The 20,330-nt window shown below is 39.2% G+C and overlaps 1 protein-coding gene across 6 annotated transcripts in view; it reads right to left on the reverse strand.

Annotated features, from left to right (window-relative positions):
• The window catches only part of usp21 (ubiquitin specific peptidase 21), a 29,830-nt gene extending 15,960 nt beyond the window's left edge, over positions 1-13,870 (reverse strand). For 2 of the 6 annotated variants that reach the window (XM_059017189.1, XM_059017188.1), the window contains exons 1-4: positions 13,610-13,870; positions 12,176-12,350; positions 3,558-3,617; positions 2,780-2,897 (exon numbers count right to left, since the gene is read on the reverse strand). In XM_059017189.1, coding sequence (XP_058873172.1) covers positions 2,780-2,897; positions 3,558-3,617; positions 12,176-12,205 — 208 coding nt within the window. In that variant the 5' untranslated portion in view covers positions 12,206-12,350; positions 13,610-13,870. The other 4 variants (XM_059017191.1, XM_059017192.1, XM_059017187.1 and 1 more) reach the window with 4 other exon arrangements.
• Between the last annotated feature and the right edge of the window lie 6,460 nt (positions 13,871-20,330).

Genomic DNA, 20,330 nt, shown 5'->3' on the forward strand with positions numbered 1-20,330 from the left:
GTGACTGTGTATATTATTATTATTATTATTATTATTATTATTTATTTCTTAGCAGACACCCTTATCCAGGGCGACTTACAATTGTTACAACATATCACATTATACATTATTTCACATTATACAGATATCACATTATTTTTACATACAATTACCCATTTATACAGTTGGGTTTTTACTGGAGCAATCTAGGTAAAGTACCTTGCTCAAGGGTACAACAGCAGTGTCCCCCACTGGGGACTGAACCCACAACCCTCCGGTCAGGAGTCCAGAGCCCTAACCACTACTCCACACTGCTGTATAGAGATGAAGAAAAATCTCTTAAACCTAATTCAGGGCAATATTTTTTTTCACAAGAACAAAAAGACAAATATGAGGCTAACATTAGCTTGCTGCAAGACTTACAGAACTAAGTTCCAGGAAGTTACAAAAACGCCCGGGTGGATTAGCATCTACTCTACTGAGGCTCAAGCATTGCACTGATATGGGGGAGCACTATACTGGATCATCTACTCTACTGAGGCTCAAGCATTGAACTGGTATGGGGGAGCGCTATACTGGATCATCTACTCTACTGAGGCTCAAGCATTGCACTGGTATGGGGGAGCGTTATACTGGATCCCCAATAATACAAACATATACAATTCTACTGGAGAGAGCCTTGCACTGTGCGTGTGGAATATGGATTTGGTTTTTTTAGGCTTCCAAGCTGGCTTGGGAAGCCTATTATTGTTAGGATTTTTCTTATTATTATTCTTGTTCCATCAACTTCAAACTGCTCCTGTTCGCATGCGGTGTAACCAATCAACATGAAACTTGGCAGGTATAATCCCATGTAGATTACAGTTCAGGTGCAAAAAAAAATAATTGCACTCCTGCATCAACCAAGATGGAGGCCTGACGCACTTTTGGGAAAAAACATTGAAAATCTTCTTCTTGGGAACCGGTGAACCGATTAATCTGAAACTTTGCATATGTCATATGCAAAGCAACCAATCCCGCTTCAAGTTTGCAAAACAGAAATCACTGCGGTAAATTTTACTATCAAAATGGCTGCCACCAAATTCGCCAAACCGCACCCAAACATCAAACTGCTTCTGTTTCCAAACCGTTTAACCAACTAACTCCTAACTTGGTAGGCGTCATCCTGGGGACAATGGAATTCAAATATGGAAAATGTGCGTTCTTTCATAAAACAAGATGGAGGCCAGACCTACATTTCGTTCTTAAATTTAAAACCACTTCAGTTGAACACAGTTTAGTTGAATAACTCCAAAGTTAACAAGCATCATCCCTGTGTCGATGCAATTGACTTTTTCAAAAACTGTGTTTCTTCTTCTTCTTCTTCTTCTTCTTCTTCTTCTTCTTCTTCTTCTTCTTCTTCTTCTTCTTCCATCAACTTCAAACTGCTCCTGTTCGCATGCGGTGTAACCAATCAACATGAAACTTGGCAGGTATAATCCCATGTAGATTACAGTTCAGGTGCAAAAAAAAATAATTGCACTCCTGCATCAACCAAGATGGTGGCCTGATGCATTTCTTTTAGAAACCTTTCAAAATCGTCTTCTTGGGAAGCGGTGAAGTGATGGATCTGACACTTGGCATATATCATCAGCAGTTTGGGGCTGCATTTCTGCAAATGGAGTTGGGGATTTGGTCAGAATTAATGGTCTCCTCAATGCTGAGAAGTACAGGCAGATACTTATCCATCATGCAATACCATCAGGGAGGCATCTAATTGGCCCCAAATTTATTCTGCAGCATGACAACGACCCCAAACATACAGCGAAAGTCATTAAGAACTATCTTCAGCGTAAAGAAGAACAAGGAGTCCTGGAAGTGATGGTATGGCCCCCACAGAGCCCTGATCTCAACATCATTGAGTCTGTCTGGGATTACATGAAGAGAGAGAAGCAACTGAGGCTGCCTAAATCCACAGAAGAACTGTGGTTAGTTCTCCAAGATGTTTGGGCCAACCTACCTGCCGAGTTCCTTCAAAAACTGTGTGCAAGTGTACCTAGGAGAATTGATGCTGTTTTGAAGGCAAAGGGTGGTCACACCAAATATTGATTTGATGTAGATTTTTCTTCTGTTCACTCACTTTTGTTAATTGATAAATATAAACTATTAACATGTCTATTTTTGAAAGCATTCTTACTTTACAGCATTTTTTCACAGCTGCCTAAAACTTTTGCACAGTACTGTACATTTTCAAATTAAATTTAAAACTGATGTGATTTTGTTCTTTTTCTTTTCATTTAGAAACAAGGTCGTCTCAAATGCCCCGTTTAACTGGGACAGCCGCTTATTCAGGATATTTTTACTTGTCCCGATAAAGCGGCACAGACTGCATACACACTGAAAGTAAATGAGATCCATTTTGGGTGATAACATGTGAATCTTGTAACTAGTTAAAGTAATTTCATTTAATTCAGCCATGCCCATCCATTCATGTATACTGTAGGTCTGAAATGTGCAGTTTTGAAAGAAACACAAAAAACCTGAGGAGCACCAGATGTCATGGTTTTAAAATGAACATTTCAAAACTGCACATTTGATTAATGTAGTTATTTTGTTAGCTACAATTACTTAAACGAATAATGTCTGAATTACAAACACATCCTTTAGTGAGATGGATTGCTTATTAAAATTATGTGCATATCTTTATAATGGAACAATTCTCTATTCAGGGAAACCAAAACATTTGGTACTGATTAGTACTAATCACGGACTACCTCATGTTACCCTGAAACCAGCTATAGAATGAATGACAGGAATGTACCATTCATCAGCTCAGTCTTCCTCCGAGAGCTCACTTCCTGACGGTACTTCTTTTGTAAACAGTAATCTCTGAGGGTTCGAGTGTGAGAGAGACATTGGACCATGGAATTGAGGAAACACTGCAGAAAGAGGGGAGACAAGTACTGGGTTTACTGTAGGTCACAAGAGGGACTTAATACCATTCACTGAATTCTGTAAAACAAGTTGGACAAACAGATCATTCATATAGTGTCTCAGTTTTAAAAATACTAAAATAATCTTCATTCAGTGACAAATGATTCAATGTCTTCCAGACTTCTGGTCAATAAAAGTATCTTTTAGTATATTGAAATTTAGCATATTCATGTGTTTAATAATTATGGATGTTTTTCAGTTTTGCAACATTAAACATTTTTTAATCTGTTTTCAAAAACGTTACGTAAGATTGCAGTACACACTTTGAAAATATGTTTAGTTCATAAGAAGTGATTATCACATAACTACTGTGTTATTAATTAAGCTTAAATAATCTCCCTTGCTGATTATATTCACAGAACTTTCAAATCATTTTTTTAAATATCCCCGGATATGCCGCAGCATTAGAGGAATAGCCGTGTGGTGCCAACCCCCTATCTGTGGTTATGACAGGTCACCCCTAAAATAAGTTGTTAAAATGAAAGGCGGTTCCTAATCAAAGAAAGACCGGTATGGTTTATCCCAGCTGGCAATTAGTTGATCAAATCAGTGCCACTAGTGTAGTTAATCCTTGTTGGTGTCTCTGTGCATGGCGACAGATGTACCGTGTTTCCCACATTGCAAAGTCCGATTCGTCCACTTCCAAGAGTTAAATTAACTTCCTTCTGTGGAGACAAAAAAAAGGAATTTAAATTAATTGGTCTGAAAATGTATGCTCTGTAACCTCCATGAAACATCAACACAACATACTAGTACTGTTCATCATACCATAACTAGCATGAAAAACAGAAAAGAAAATGGATACATAAATACATTTTCAATATTTTGGGAACCCATCCTAGCTGGGTTACAGAACACCATATCATGTTTACAGTAATACATTACTGTCTTATGCACTGCATGTTATAGCAACAATATCTTTTTCAACATGCTCAGTTATTTAGTATATTTTTTCAAATCAGCTTCTATGAACCCTGCTGACAACCCTAGGATTACATTTGAATTATGGCACCGTGTGACAGAGAGAGATGGAATCTGAAATCTCCCTCCCGACCAGAAAGGGTGCTGTGTAAGGTTGGTGGTAAAGCGTGTAGCTGCGAGTTTGCTAAACAAGTCCATTGTGATCAGCTGCGGGGCAGGCAGCGATTGGATAGATGGTGGCGCCGGGCTGATCACAGGGAGGAGTCTGGCAGTACAAAGGGGATGCAGCTATGTGAGTACAGCCCCTTACGATGAATGTGATAACAAGCCGTTTGCTTTTGTTTTGTTGTGTGTTGCAGACTACTAAGAGCCAGGGAGCTGTCGCCAGAGAGCCAGCACAACCACCCAAAGCACTTGAATCACTGCACAGCACAACGAGCACCACACCGGAGAGCACTTTGAGATTTACAATTGTTGTTATTATTATTATTATTATTATTATTATTATTTAAAGGCTGCAATCCTGCCATATACCCCCAGATACCATTGCTGGTAGAGGGGCGGATTGATTATTTTCATCTTTTGACACACCACTACCTTTAAAGCAACTTTTAAAAGTATCAAATTACAAAAATGGTCAATTTTAAGCTGATAAGAGCACCATCATTCAAATGTGTCACTACATCCCATGCTTGGGTCTGTGCTCCCTCCTTCACCAACGCTGATGATGCCATTGAATGGCAATGTGATTTCAAATTTATCCCTTTGCAGTCCTATGTCGTACCAGATCCGACATTACAATTTTCCCTTTCCGGTCCAGTGTCGTACCCTGTCTGACATCATCAAAAACACGTAAAACACAGGTCTCTAGTCGTTTTTCCTCCGGAAAAAGCAGAGAAACCATTCAATGGCCGAGCGAGACCGATAGGAGACGAGAGAAGCCGAAAAAAAGGGGGCGGATACACATAGCCCCGGCACCACAGAGACAACACGGCCATAAACAAACAGATAGCTGTTTCCGCATCCAGCACTCAAAGAATATCACAGACATTTACAGAGCTTTTTGAGATGTTATAGTAATAAAATAATGACTTGGATCTCATTATTGAGGAGTTTGGTGATAAAACGAGTGATCAGGAGATAATTTATCAGTATGCAAGACTATGAAGAGGTATGTGAAAAATACAGCGAACAAGGGGTGGGGCGGGGCTGGAGATGCAGTACTGAGTGTCCTGTTGATATGCAGTGCCTTATAAACCCGTTTTTACTGTGAATAAAATTACTTTTAAACAGTACGTCTAAAATAAACTGCGCATGTGAAAATAAATTGGACCTGACGTGCCTGAGGCGCACTGAATAAATGGACCGCTAAGGGTTAAAGTCAAAATAAAATTTGATTTATTTCTAGATTTTTGTAGTTTCATCTGTTGAATAATAGAGAACTGCAGCCTAAAGCCCATTTTCTCCCTCTCCACCCTCTCTCTCACTTTCCCTTTCCCTCTCTCTCCCTCTCCTTCTTCCCCCCTCTCTGTCTCTCTCTCCCGTTTTAGACCATTGATCCTCGAATCCCATTAAAGCACTGCAGCACAGCTATTTTAGAGGTCAATCTGACTCATCTCATTAGTGCGGAGACGACCTGACACACAAGAAAATGAGCAAGGATACAAATCTCTGTGTGTGTCCATGTGTCTGTCTGTATGTGTGTGTGTGTGTGTTTTCGTGTTACACAATGTACACACACTCATTATAAGGCCCTGATTTAGCTAACATTTCTAACAAATCTGTGAAAGAATACATGTAACTGAAATATTATTATTATTTTTTTTAAACTTGGCGATTCAACATTTACATAACAGATAAATCTGAAAAACATTACCGTTCAGTTGACGGGTGGGAGCCAGGCTACCTCCTAGAGTTAGCAAAGATTGAAACATAAGAGAGGGCCGTCGTTTGCTAAGGCTGAACATATAGAAGGGTGTTCCTGACATTTGCGGGACTAGACACACAGAGGACGTCCCTTGCACATAAAACATGAACACACAGTGGAGATCCCCTTCACATAAAACATGAACACACAGGGGAGATCCCCTTCACATAAAACATGAACACACAGGGGAGATCCCCTTCACATAAAACATGAACACACAGTGGAGATCCCCTTCACATAAAACATGAACACACAGTGGAGATCCCCTTCACATAAAACATGAACACACAGGGGAGATGCCCTTCACATAAAACATGAACACACAGTGGAGATCCCCTTCACATAAAACATGAACACACAGTGGAGATCCCCTTCACATAAAACATGAACACACAGGGGAGATCCCCTTCACATAAAACATGAACACACAGGGGAGATCCCCTTCACATAAAACATGAACACACAGGGGAGATGCCCTTCACATAAAACATGAACACACAGTGGAGATCCCCTTCACATAAAACATGAACACACAGTGGAGATCCCCTTCACATAAAACATGAACACACAGGGGAGATGCCCTTCACATAAAACATGAACACACAGTGGAGATCCCCTTCACATAAAACATGAACACACAGTGGAGATCCCCTTCACATAAAACATGAACACACAGGGGAGATCCCCTTCACATAAAACATGAACACACAGGGGAGATGCCCTTCACATAAAACATGAACACACAGTGGAGATCCCCTTCACATAAAACATGAACACACAGTGGAGATCCCCTTCACATAAAACATGAACACACAGGGGAGATGCCCTTCACATAAAACATGAACACACAGTGGAGATCCCCTTCACATAAAACATGAACACACAGTGGAGATCCCCTTCACATAAAACATGAACACACAGGGGAGATCCCCTTCACATAAAACATGAACACACAGTGGAGATCCCCTTCACATAAAACATGAACACACAGGGGAGATCCCCTTCACATAAAACATGAACACACAGTGGAGATCCCCTTCACATAAAACATGAACATACAGTGGAGATCCCCTTCACATAAAACATGAACACACAGGGGAGATCGCCTGCACATAAAACATGGACACACAGGGGAGATCCCCTTCACATAAAACATGGACACACAGGGGAGATCCCCCGCAAGTAAAACATTAACACACAGGGGAGATCCCCTTCACATAAAACATGGACACACAGGGGAGATCCCCCGCAAGTAAAACATTAACACACAGGGGAGATCCCCTTCACATAAAACATGGACACACAGGGGAGATCCCCCGCAAGTAAAACATTAACACACAGGGGAGATCCCCTTCACATAAAACATGGACACACAGGGGAGATCCCCCGCAAGTAAAACATTAACACACAGGGGAGATCCCCCGCAAGTAAAACATTAACACACAGGGGAGATCCCCTTCACATAAAACATGGACACACAGGGGAGATCCCCTTCACATAAAACATGGACACACAGGGGAGACCCCCTTCACATAAAACATGGACACACAGGGGAGACCCCCTTCACATAAAACATGGACACACAGGGGAGACCCCCTTCACATAAAACATGGACACACAGGGGAGATCCCCTTCACATAAAACATGGACACACAGGGGAGACCCCCTGCACATAAAACATGGACACACAGGGGAGACCCCCTTCACATAAAACATGGACACACAGGGGAGATCCCCTGCAAGTAAAACATTAACATATAGGGCGGATCCCCTGCACATAAAACATGGACACACAGGGGAGATTGCCTCCACATAAACAGAGGCTTGAGAACCTGAAAGGAAGGAATGAAAGGGGGAACTCTGGCTCGGAGAGCCGCCCTCAATGAGGTGAATTATAGACTTGCAAAGCTGAGATGGAGATGCACCCCCAGAGAACCTGAAATGAGAAGAGAGCCCTGTGTTATGAAGGGAGAGCTCGTACAGCGAGGTTTAGCAAGAATAAGCTTAGCCCCTCAGATAGCGAGGGTAGTGATAGATCATGAGATGCTAAAAAAATGGGTTTGGCCAGGGGTCCCCTCTGACTCGTGGAGAACCCTCCTGTAGAGGTAAAGGAAGCAGAGCTTAACCAAGGGTTGGAGAAAGTGAGATCTCTAACCCCCCAAAGAATGGACCCCCGGCTCCCTGCTAAAGACTCCTATATGTGCAGACAAACAAGAGAACCGCCAATGCAAATATTTAAGAAAGAACATGAAAGAAAACATTTTTTTACATAAAGAAGATTAGAAACTGGCTCCCTACTAACTACGTGGAGGGTCTTCACAGTCAGTAGGAAAGGAAAAAAAAAAAACTTTCTTTAGGGGGAAATCCTTTGGTGGCCCAGGCGGAAGGGTCGTCCCCACTCCGGACATACTAGCAATAGACTGACTTACAGAAGATCTCAGATGGGGAAGAATGTATGTATGATTCAACTGCTGATGAGGTCCAGTGGCCCATATTTTTAATTAGATGCTGGTTAATCTTTGCTCTTGCTGCTGAAGTGGTTGGTTATAGCTGGTGCAAGATGTAAATAGTCCTTTGTGTGTACTATAAAAGCCATAATCTAGTCCTGGTTGAATGAGGTCGGATTAATCCTGCTTTGAGAGCAGAAAGTCAAATAGGTGGACCAGTCGGTGGAATAAGATCTGTTGGAAGGGCTAAGTGCTGCAGCCATGTATGCTTGCACTGCATTGATAAGTTTGCTGATAACTGGGATCAGTTGAAAATTAGCTGGTTGAACTGGGGTGTCACTGCTGGAGTTGGCAGAGCTGTAGGGACCAGACCGTGAAATCTGTAAATGAGAAAGTGCGTCAGCTGCATCATTATAAATGCCTGGTAGATGGCGCGCTTGGATTAGAAAATTATTTGATACTGAAATCCATATTAAATCACCGCAGTAATTGCATGATAAGAGGTGAACTGGAACAACCTTTATTGATAATATGAACTGTAAATTTGTTATCACATAAGAAAAGTATTGATTTCTTTGACCAAAGATGACCCCATAGATGTGCTGCCGCGACTATTGGGCAAATTTTGTGAAGAGCTGTGGATTTTTACATGCACTAGAAAACCATTGATTGTTTAAAAGAATCCCGTAAATGAAGCATCTGTAAATAAAGCCAGATCGCGTGGTGCTGAAATGAAATCTCATACAACATGGACAGGCCGTTCCAATGCTGTATAAGAGCAGACTGAATTTTAATGTCTTTCCTGGCTTCTGATGAAATATTGAAGGTTTCTGCTGTAGATGAAAGCACGAGTAATTGAAACATAAATGTCCGACCTTGAGGGATAATGTGAATTGCAAAATTAAAATGACCCAGCAGTGCAGGTTTTCTGATTGTTTTATTGATCTGAAAGTTCTGGATAAGGGAAAGAATATTATCGAGTTTAGATACGGGGAGGCTGGCTTTGAACTTTTCTGTGTCCAGTATAATTCCTAGAAACTCCAGTGAATGAAGGGGGGATGATTGTTTTTTCTTCTGAAAGCGGGACACCAACCTCTGAAAATAAACATTTTGATCGTTTCTGCTGGTGGATCTGAGGGTGGAGATATCAAGAGAAAATCATCAAGTAGGTGGAGCAGAAATGGAACATGATATGAATTGAGAAGTTTCCAGCATGAAGCCTCTGAGAGTGTATCAGCAGCAGCCAAAAGTTAACTGAGTAGAAAAATTTAATTTTTTTTATCTGGATGATCCAGAAGTTTATGTTTCAATTTGGGAATATTAATTGGAGGGGATACTGTGAGTGTTGAGGAAAGTCACTTTGGAGCTACTGGGCAGATGTCTTTTGAATGAACATTTCTGCAGAAACTGCACATATGGATGTTTTTGCATTGTCTCATCAGCAGATACCGAAATTGAAATTGTTACATATTTGCTTTGCTCCTGTGTATCTGATTCTTTGTCTGAATGTGTCTTCCCTTGTAGACTGCTAAGGTGGGGCTGAAGAATCGATGGAGTTAGGGATCGAGATTCTGTTATAGAAATGGGGAGCAAAATATGGAATGTGTGGTGGCGTCTTAATTACTGTGCTTTGCATATTAGTTCTTATTTCATATAGAATTTCATATAGAATTCCAGGCGTATAGACTTTTCAAACTTCAGAAACAATATGTTTTATTTACTTAAATACAAAAAATCCTTCAATTGTACAGCAATTTGTTCAACAACAGTAACTCCATAAAGCTGTCTGTATTTCTGACTCTATGTATGATTTTAAAGTATATCTGTATGATCTATAATATAGCTAAATTCAGATGTGCCTACAACCAGCTGTACTGTGTTTGCTCTAGCAAACTGTCCGTCAACTGTCCCGCTGTCCTTTTTTTTGTTTTCTTTCAAACTTGAATTTAACAATACTGCCTGAACCAGTATTGTTAAATACCAGAATGCCATATTACAAAAAATAAATTCTGTAGGCATTACTAAAATAATGGTGGCGGATGAGCCCTCATTGTATTACATGTATATGAGACTTTTTCTTTAGTGTGCCTCGGAATATCGTTCCATCTTTTCTTAATCTCCTCCACCATTCTTATAATAATGCCTGCATTCTAGAAGTAAAGGCTCTCATTAGAACCTTGCTTTGCCACTGTAGGGAGACCTTTTCAGGTGATTCTAAGAACCTTTTTTTACCTGGATTCTATATTCTCTATTTGCAGGCTTTCTTTTTTGTCATGTAAGCTATGAAACATGTATTGAAAATTGGACTTTGCAAAACAACACGGTATTATAAACCGCAATTTACAAACTGACTTGATCAGAAGGGTTAAAAGATTAGCTCTTTGCAAAATGTTGTTAAATGTTTCTTTGTCCTTGAAAACGATGCAGACAAGTCTCCCACATCACCAGCCTACTGTCTGACTGCGGCAAATTAAAGCTTGCTTTTCGGAGTTCTTAAAATAATCAAGCAAATACGTGGTCCGCAATTACCGTCAGCTTTAATAAATTAGACGGAATATTTAGAATATTTAGAATTACATATGCATCAAGGGCTAAAGTGCACAGAGACATTGCCCCCGCAAATCACATATTAATTGCGCGTTTATGCCATTGCATGTGTTTTATAAATCCCATCCAAGAATTCAGAACCCTCAGCGCCCATTTTACGGTCGTAAAACGTGTGCAATAAATCTGGGCCTAAATGTATCAGGGGCTTGTAATGCTTTTAAGTATGAGGTAACATACATTTAGATATTATTATTATTACATCTTTAGCCTGGTCCAATTAAGATTAACATCTATTTTGCAAGGAAGACTTGGAATAATGGGTTATATTACACGGGGGCTCATCTTGAGAAAGTTTCTCAAGCAACACTCTCCAAATGTTGCAACAACATTTGGAATGCATACACTGCATCCCTGCAGAAATACAGTTGTAGGATCCTCATTCAAAGAATGGGGGCAGTTATGCACTGATTGTGTCAGTCCGCGTGTCTGGTCTGTCTGTCACACTCTGCATGGTGAACTTCAGAAATTCATTGCACCAATCTTGACCACACTTCTCATACACTCCTACCCTTCTATAGATATTTCAGATTGCATTTGCTATAATCTTATATAATCTCAATTTTACATATATTTGTAACCTTTCTGGTCCTGTACGATTATTACACGATTATGAGGACGCTCTGTTTGTGTGTGCTCTGGTTTTTACCTGTAACAGCAGCATGAGTAAGACTAGGACCATGAGAATGAAGCTATAGCCAATGAGACGTTACAGGGTACCAGGAAGCAGTTTGAATCTTGTAACGCTGGAGGCAAAAGTTTTGCATTACCTCGAATTTTAGGATTGAGATTTTTTTTTTTTTTTTTTTTTAACATTTATTTAACATCATGTAATCAAAGAAACTACAACATGATATTGCAAAAGTCTATCAGAAGCCAGTCAGTACTACTGTACTATCAGTAGTACAGTCTTTCATGTTCGATTAAGTATATGGAAAACTACAAAGTGGCAGTATGTAATTCAATATGTTAACATAGCATTGTTCAGCAGGTTTCATTCAACTTTATGAAGTAAAGTTTGTTAATACTATAGGGTGATGCAAAACTTTTGGCCATAGCTGTAGATAACATTAAAAAAGACAAATTAAGACCTACAGCCCAACCATAAGAGAACCAGTGATAATTGTGCTAACAGATACAATTATTTTATGGAATCTGTGCTTTATCTCCATTTAGTGTTATAGCAAATTGTTGTCTTTTCCTGTTTTTTTAACATTATCGGGATATTAAACATTTTTATTTTTCAAATGTATTTGAGAGCTGTTAGATGTATCCAGGCCAGACAAGTCCACAGACATGCAGATACATTTCATACATCCCATACCTCCTTGTCAGCAACCAGTAGCAGCCCCATTAAGGTGGTGTAGAGGACGGACTGGGAGATGTCTGCTCCTTCCTGCTGCAGTGTATTATGGGTGATTAAAGCAGCACAGCGCTGCACAAGAGTTGAGCATGACAGTCCTGGAAACCTCCTGTTATGCTGTTAGTCCAACCGGTGTCTGTGGACAAATTCAAGCAGCAATTCTGTAAGGTCTAGTGTATCACTCAGTTATAATTAGCTATTGAATATTTATATTATAAACTTGCTCTTCATTAGGCTAAATAGTTCTAACCTGGACTCCTGTTATTTAAACACAGCAGGGCAGGCAATCACTAACTCTATTTAAAACATAGCTTGAAACCAGGGGCGTAAAATATCATTTATGACCTTGGTGCTGTGTGTTTAAGGGCTGGGTTTGGGGCTGTGTGTTTAAGGGCTGGGTTTGGTGCTGTGTGTTTGCTGCTGTGTGTTTAAGGGCTGGGTTTGCTGCTGTGTGTTTAAGGGCTGGGTTTGGTGCTGTGTGTTAAGGGCTGGGTTTGCTGTTGTGTGTTTAAGGGCTGGGTTTGCTGCTGTGTGTTTAAGGGCTGGGTTTGGTGCTGTGTGTTTAAGGGCTGGGTTTGCTGCTGTGTGTTTAAGGGCTGGGTTTGGTGCTGTCTGTTTAAGGGCTGGGTTTGCTTCTGTGTGTTTAAGGGCTGGGTTTGGTGCTTTGTGTTTAAGGACTGGGTTTGGTGCTGTCTGTTTAAGGGCTGGGTTTGCTTCTGTGTGTTTAAGGGCTGGGTTTGGTGCTGTCTGTTTAAGGGCTGGGTTTGCTGCTGTGTGTTTAAGGGCTGGGTTTGGTGCTGTCTGTTTAAGGGCTGGGTTTGCTTCTGTGTGTTTAAGGGCTGGGTTTGGTGCTTTGTGTTTAAGGACTGGGTTTGGTGCTGTCTGTTTAAGGGCTGGGTTTGGTGCTTTGTGTTTAAGGACTGGGTTTGGTGCTGTCTGTTTAAGGGCTGGGTTTGCTTCTGTGTGTTTAAGGGCTGGGTTTGGTGCTGTCTGTTTAAGGGCTGGGTTTGCTGCTGTGTGTTTAAGGGCTGGGTTTGTTCATATATGTTTTTTTTTAAGTTTTGGCAAGGCAACTTCTTGAACTCCATAGAGTTCACACAAACTGTTTTAAATTTTTTAAAAATATAAAATTAAAAAATCATGACCATATATGACCATGTATGAAAACAATTTTTCCAGCTTATTCAAAATGAACATTTTTTAATATTCAGTTATATTTTGAAGAATATTTGAGCATGAAAAGCCCAGAACTAAATGGTTTTCCCCCACAAACTTTAATTACAGAACATACATTACAAACGAAACTACATACATTTTGTAAGTTTATTCATTTCAACTAAACTTTTGAGTTGAAGAGGAGATGAGGTTAATATTGTAATGACTGAATCTACTTACTGAAAGATATCCGGTCCGCAGCTTCTTCCTCCTTCTTTACTCAGGAATGTTTCTTTTGCAGCATCTATGCTCACACTTTGTACCAGCCCCTTGACTGTGCTGCTCCTCTCTTCTTCCTGCTTTACTCTCTCTGTGCTTCAGCTCTGTGACAACACTTATTTGCTTTGATAAAAAGCTTATTCGCTTTGCAATCAGTATCTTTCCCTCTTTCTGTTGTCCTTTCTCCTGGGTGAACATTGAAGATTACTGGTCTTAATCTTTACTAATCCCACTGTCCCTCTCTCATATATAGATCTCCTCTCCCTTCCTCTCTCGCTAGGGATTGTGGGTGTGTTGTGGGGGAGTTTGGTAAAGTTCTTTCTTCATTGTTTTTTTTCCAATTTATTATTAGTGCTTAATAGATTTCTGCTGTGTTTTACTCTTAGGAAAGGTTTCAATACATGCCTATTAGGGCTTTGAGGAAGTTTTACTTGCTGTACTAGAGGTAATTGGGCATGGCTATATTACATCTGCCTTTTGTATGAACATGTTAGGAGTTTCAGTTTTTTCTTCTATATTGCCAAGCTGTTAAAGAAGTTTTCTTTAAAGTACAGTATGAGAGGGAGGTGTTAAGAGCATAAGAAAGTTTACAAACGAGAGGAGGCCATTTAGCCCATCTTGCTCGTTTGGTTGTTAGTAGCTTATTGATCCCAGAATCTCATCAAGCAGCTTCTTGAAGGATCCCAGGGTGTCAGCTTCAACAACATGACTGGGGAGTTGGTTCCAGACCCTCACAATTCTCTGTGTAAAAGAGTGCCTCCTATTTTCTGTTCTGAATGCCCCTTTATCTAATCTCCATTTGTGACCCCTGGTCCTTGTTTTCTTTTTTCAGGTTGAAAAAGTCCCCTGGGTCGACATTGTCAATATCTTTTAGGATTTGGAATGCTTGGATCAGATCACCGCGTAGTCTTCTTTGTTCAAGACTGAATAGATTAAATTCTTTTAGCCTGTCTGCATACGACATGCCTTTTAAACCTGGGATAATTCTGGTTGCTCTTCTTTGCACTCTTTCTAGAGCAGCAATATCCTTTTTGTAACGAGGTGACCAGAACTGAACACAATATTCTAGGTGAGGTCTTACTAATGCATTGTAAATTTTAACATTACTTCCCTTGATTTAAATTCAACACTTTTCACAATATATCCGAGCATCTTGTTGGCTTTTTTTATAGCTTCCCCACATTGTCTAGATGAAGACATTTCTGAGTCAACATAAACTCCTAGGTCTTTTTCATAGTTCCCTTCTTCAATTTCAGTATCTCCCATATGATATTTATAATGCACATTTGTATTGCCTGCGTCCAGTACTTTACACTTTTCTTTATTAAATGTCACTTGCCATGTGTCTGCCCAGTTCTGAATGCTGTCTAGATCATTTTGAATGACCTTTGCTGCTGCAAGTTAAGGGTCATTCACACTGTCATGACATGGGCATTTTTTTTCCCCCATTATAGTTAACCTAAGTGTGCACGTGAGGTGGTGGCGACACAGACATTTATTTTAGCTCCTGAAGCTGACTTTTCAGTTGCCGTGTTGTATCAACCAATGAGAACACAGAAGCAAGTGGTGTCAGCTCATCTCCCTCATCCTCTGACAGAAAATATATAGAAATTGTTGGAGTGGCTAAATATCCAGACTTATATGACCCTAAAAATGAAAAATATAAATACAGTGAACGCCAAGACAACCTCTGGATTTTATTATTTAAGCTACTGGGCTATCGCAATGACATTGGCAAAACTAAGGGTAACATCAGAATGTCAGAATGCCTTTATTACCAATTAATTGATTGATTGATTGATTGATTTATGGCCCCTAACCCCCTCTCCATCCTGTGATGCGTTTATGCCTCTCCCATCCTGTGACACGTTTATCCCCACGTCTATATTGTATAATGTATTATTTATTTATATAAAACAGAATGTTAGAATGTTGATTGATCAATCAGCGGTCCAAGCCCTTACAGTATTCAAGCACAATGTCACGATTAGGAACTACATAGGAACAATGGCGAATCACTGTACCTGTGCTAATATTTTAACATTGCGCCACGCAACATCCAAGAAAACACCGTCACGATACCTTGCTGTCATGGAAGGTACAGAAGACAATTTTGAACTGTTTGCACCTGTGACAACTGATGAATGGTGACAGAAAAAAAGGCACACTGATTCATAAAAGCAACTCTCACGAAACTGAAAAAAAGAAGTTAACCCGTAATGCTGAGGTACAAAAATGTAACATTGAAATAGTAGAAAAAACTACTTAATACCTCTGAACAAAAAAAAATGGGCAGTTAAAACATTTAATTCATGACAAAAGAACAGTCCGATGATATCCGAATCCGAGTCCTATATCCGCCCAAATGCGTAGTTGTAGATTGTAGATTCTTTAAATAAAAGTCATGAATCCGGTATTGAACTTAACTTTTTGTATTTAATAACAAGAACACGTCTGATCAACTCTGTCGCGGCTCTCAACTCCCTATTACTGGAGGCGCACGTATGAGGCGCCGTTAGGGACATAATTCAAACTGACACCTCATACACTACACTCTGAAATTGCATGCGGTACACACTGAAATCTCATACACTACATGGTGAAATCGCATACACTACATACTGAAATCATGAAACCTCATACACTACATGGTGAAATCGTGTACACTACATACTGAAAATTCAAACAAGGTCAGTGACGTCACATCATAAAATACTCCCCGCGTCAGGCAACGGAGTTCATTTCAGTTGCACAGGTTGTCAGAATGGAGGGATTGAGGTGTACAGCGGCAGAGCTAATAGAACACATCTTAACTAGACCTGGAATCATAAATACTCTTTCAAATGCACTTGATTAAAGGGCATCGGCTGAAGCACACCCTGTACATACCACTGTCAATTCAGAAGTTAACAGTTTGTTTCATAGGGAGAAGGGGTTGTAGCATTCTGTGGCCCGTGGTCCGGACCACTCGGACCACTCAGTCACAGTGGTCCAAACCACTCCAGCTGTCCCTGTTGTTATAATTTCACAGTTTCCTTTTCATTTTCTTTATTGGCAGTTATGTTATTTTCCAAATACGTATCTTCAGTAATACATGCCAGTGTTTAAGTTTATAATAATGTGCTTTTGACCCGTTACCATTATCATGTGTATTTAGAAAATTGATTTTACACTTCCAGAAACGTTATCCTTTATATAAGGTAAATATTTTCTTGTTTTAAAACTTGCCGATATAATATATAGCCTACATATGCATTATGATAGCCTTAACTACAAAATTCACAATGACAATAATAAAACAAACATGGTGTAGACGGTTCATAGAGATTTAGTTGTTGTTGATACACTGTTTTTAAATGTCTTACGATGTTTTTCTATGTGTTGTTTAAAGTTATGTTGACGTTGAATAGTACTTTTACACTTTTGACAATGCCAGTGTGTTTTCTTTTGAATAACTTTTCATTTCAGCACAATAACAGGGAATGATGCACTTGTCTGTGGAAATAAACAATAATAATATATACTACTACTAATAATAATCTTGATTTTATCTCGTATTTTGTCATACTTGTACTTGCTAGATCCAAAGTAATTGTATTTTATCTTGCTCTTAATTGTATTATTACTTGTACTGTGATTCTTGAAATGTATTTTTGTTTACGACTGTAAGTCGCCCTGGATAAGGGTGTCTGCTAAGAAATAAATAATAATAATAATAATAATAATAATAATAATAATAATAATAATAATAATAATAATAATAATAATATAGCGCCTTTCATAACCAAAATATCTCAAAGCGCTTCACAAATAAGGGAAAAAACAGATAAAATGACACTAAAACAACCATGACATATACAAAGTGATCTGCAAAAATACTAACACAATTAGAAATAAAGAATATAATAACAGCAGGAAAAGAGGCAATTTAAATAAGTGGCTTTTTAGGCGAGATTCAAAACAGACAGCAGCTCCTAATCTCTGATCTCAATAGGAAGTGTTTCTGTTTCTACACCTGGGTGCGTAGAACAATGTTACATGAGAAAAAAGCACATGAATTCGAAAGGATTGTATAATGGTTATTAACCAAAAATATTGATTGAAATAAGAATAACATGTTTAAAGCGTTGCGAGTTTACAAAATTAATAATCAGTGTATCTTCTTCCAATTATTTAACGTTAAGAAACAAAAACGACACAAACACAATGTCTTTTGTGTGTGATTACGTTACCTACCAGCCCTACTGCTGCCTATCCCTGTGCACGTTACAATATATATATATATATATATATATATTATATATATATATATATATATATATATAAAGACGTGTAAATAAATGTCAGCATTGTCTATTAGTAAATGTCTGTTTTGCACTGTATTTGTGTCATTTTTGTTTCTTAATGTTAGATAATTGGAAGAAGATACACTGATTATTAATAATTTGAAAGAGTATTTATGATTCCAGGTCTAGTTAAGATGTGTTCTATTAGCTCTGCCGCTGTACACCTCAATCCCTCCATTCTGACAACCTGTAAAAACTGAAATGAACTCCGTTGCCTGACGCGGGAGTATTTTATGATGTGACGTCACTGACCTTGTTTGAATTTTTCAGTATGTAGTGTATGCGATTTCACCATGTAGTGTATGAGATTTCACCATGTAGTGTATGCGATTTCACCATGTAGTGTATACGATTTCACCATGTAGTGTATGCGATTTCACCATGTAGTGTATGCGATTTCATCATGTAGTGTATGCGATTTCACCACGTAGTGTAATGCGATTTCACCATGTAGTGTATGAGATTTCACCACGTAGTGTATACGATTTCACCATGTAGTGTATGCGATTTCACCATGTAGTGTATGCGATTTCATCATGTAGTGTATGCGATTTCACCACGTAGTGTATGCGATTTCACCATGTAGTGTATGAGATTTCACCACGTAGTGTATGCGATTTCACCACGTAGTGTATGCGATTTCACCATGTAGTGTATGCGATTTCACCATGTAGTGTATGCGATTTCACCATGTAGTGTATGCGATTTCACCATGTAGTGTATGCGATTTCACCATGTAGTGTATGCGATTTCACCATGTAGTGTATGAGATTTCACCATGTAGTGTATGAGATTTCACCACGTAGTGTATGCGATTTCACCACGTAGTGTATGCGATTTCACCACGTAGTGTATGCGATTTCACCACGTAGTGTATGCGATTTCATCATGTAGTGTATGCGATTTCACCACGTAGTGTATGCGATTTCACCATGTAGTGTATACGATTTCACCATGTAGTGTATGCGATTTCACCATGTAGTGTATGCGATTTCACCATGTAGTGTATGCGATTTCACCATATAGTGTATGCGATTTCACCATGTAGTGTATGCGATTTCACCATGTAGTGTATGCGATTTCACCATGTAGTGTATGCGATTTCACCATGTAGTGTATGAGATATCACCATGTAGTGTATGCGATTTCACCATGTAGTGTATGAGATTTCACCATGTAGTGTATGCGATTTCACCATGTAGTGTATGAGATTTCACCATGTAGTGTATGCGATTTCACCATATAGTGTATGAGGTTTCACCATGTAGTGTATGCGATTTCACCATGTAGTGTATGAGATTTCACCATGTAGTGTATGCGATTTCACCATGTAGTGTATGAGATTTCACCATGTAGTGTATGCGATTTCACCATGTAGTGTATGAGATTTCACCATGTAGTGTATGCGATTTCACCATGTAGTGTATGAGATTTCACCATGTAGTGTATGCGATTTCACCATGTAGTGTATGCGATTTCACCATGTAGTGTATGCGATTTCACCATGTAGTGTATGCGATTTCACCATGTAGTGTATGAGATTTCACCATGTAGTGTATGCGATTTCACCATGTAGTGTATGCGATTTCACCATGTAGTGTATGCGATTTCACCATGTAGTGTATGCGATTTCACCATGTAGTGTATGCGATTTCACCATGTAGTGTATGCGATTTCACCATGTAGTGTATGCGATTTCACCATGTAGTGTATGAGATTTCACCATGTAGTGTATGCGATTTCACCATATAGTGTATGCGATTTCACCATGTAGTGTATGAGATTTCACCATGTAGTGTATGCGATTTCACCATGTAGTGTATGAGATTTCACCATGTAGTGTATGCGATTTCACCATATAGTGTATGAGGTTTCACCATGTAGTGTATGAGATTTCACCATGTAGTGTATGAGATTTCACCATGTAGTGTATGCGATTTCACCATGTAGTGTATGCGATTTCACCACGTAGTGTATGAGGTGTCAGTTTAAATTATGTCCCTAACGGCGCCTCATACGCACACACACACATCACGCAGCTGCTGAATGTAAACATACCCCCGTTTGCAGCAGCACATCACATCACACTTTTCATGGAGTAAAGTTATGCAGTAAACCTGTAATATATAGTAATGGCAAACTGTTGTAGACTTTTGTGCTTTGTTGCTTTGTCTGTGAAACGTGTTCTAGAGATCATACTGAGATAAAAAAAAAAAATGGTGCACAGAAATATATATTTATTGTAACTTTACAACTGTCAGATGTGCAATATGTTGAACAATATGCTTCAGTAATTAAATTACGTTATTGTAAAGTACCAACACATGTGGAACTAT

This window comes from Acipenser ruthenus, chromosome 55, assembly GCF_902713425.1.
Source record: "Acipenser ruthenus chromosome 55, fAciRut3.2 maternal haplotype, whole genome shotgun sequence".
In the NCBI taxonomy this organism is placed as follows: Eukaryota; Metazoa; Chordata; class Actinopteri; order Acipenseriformes; family Acipenseridae; genus Acipenser; species Acipenser ruthenus.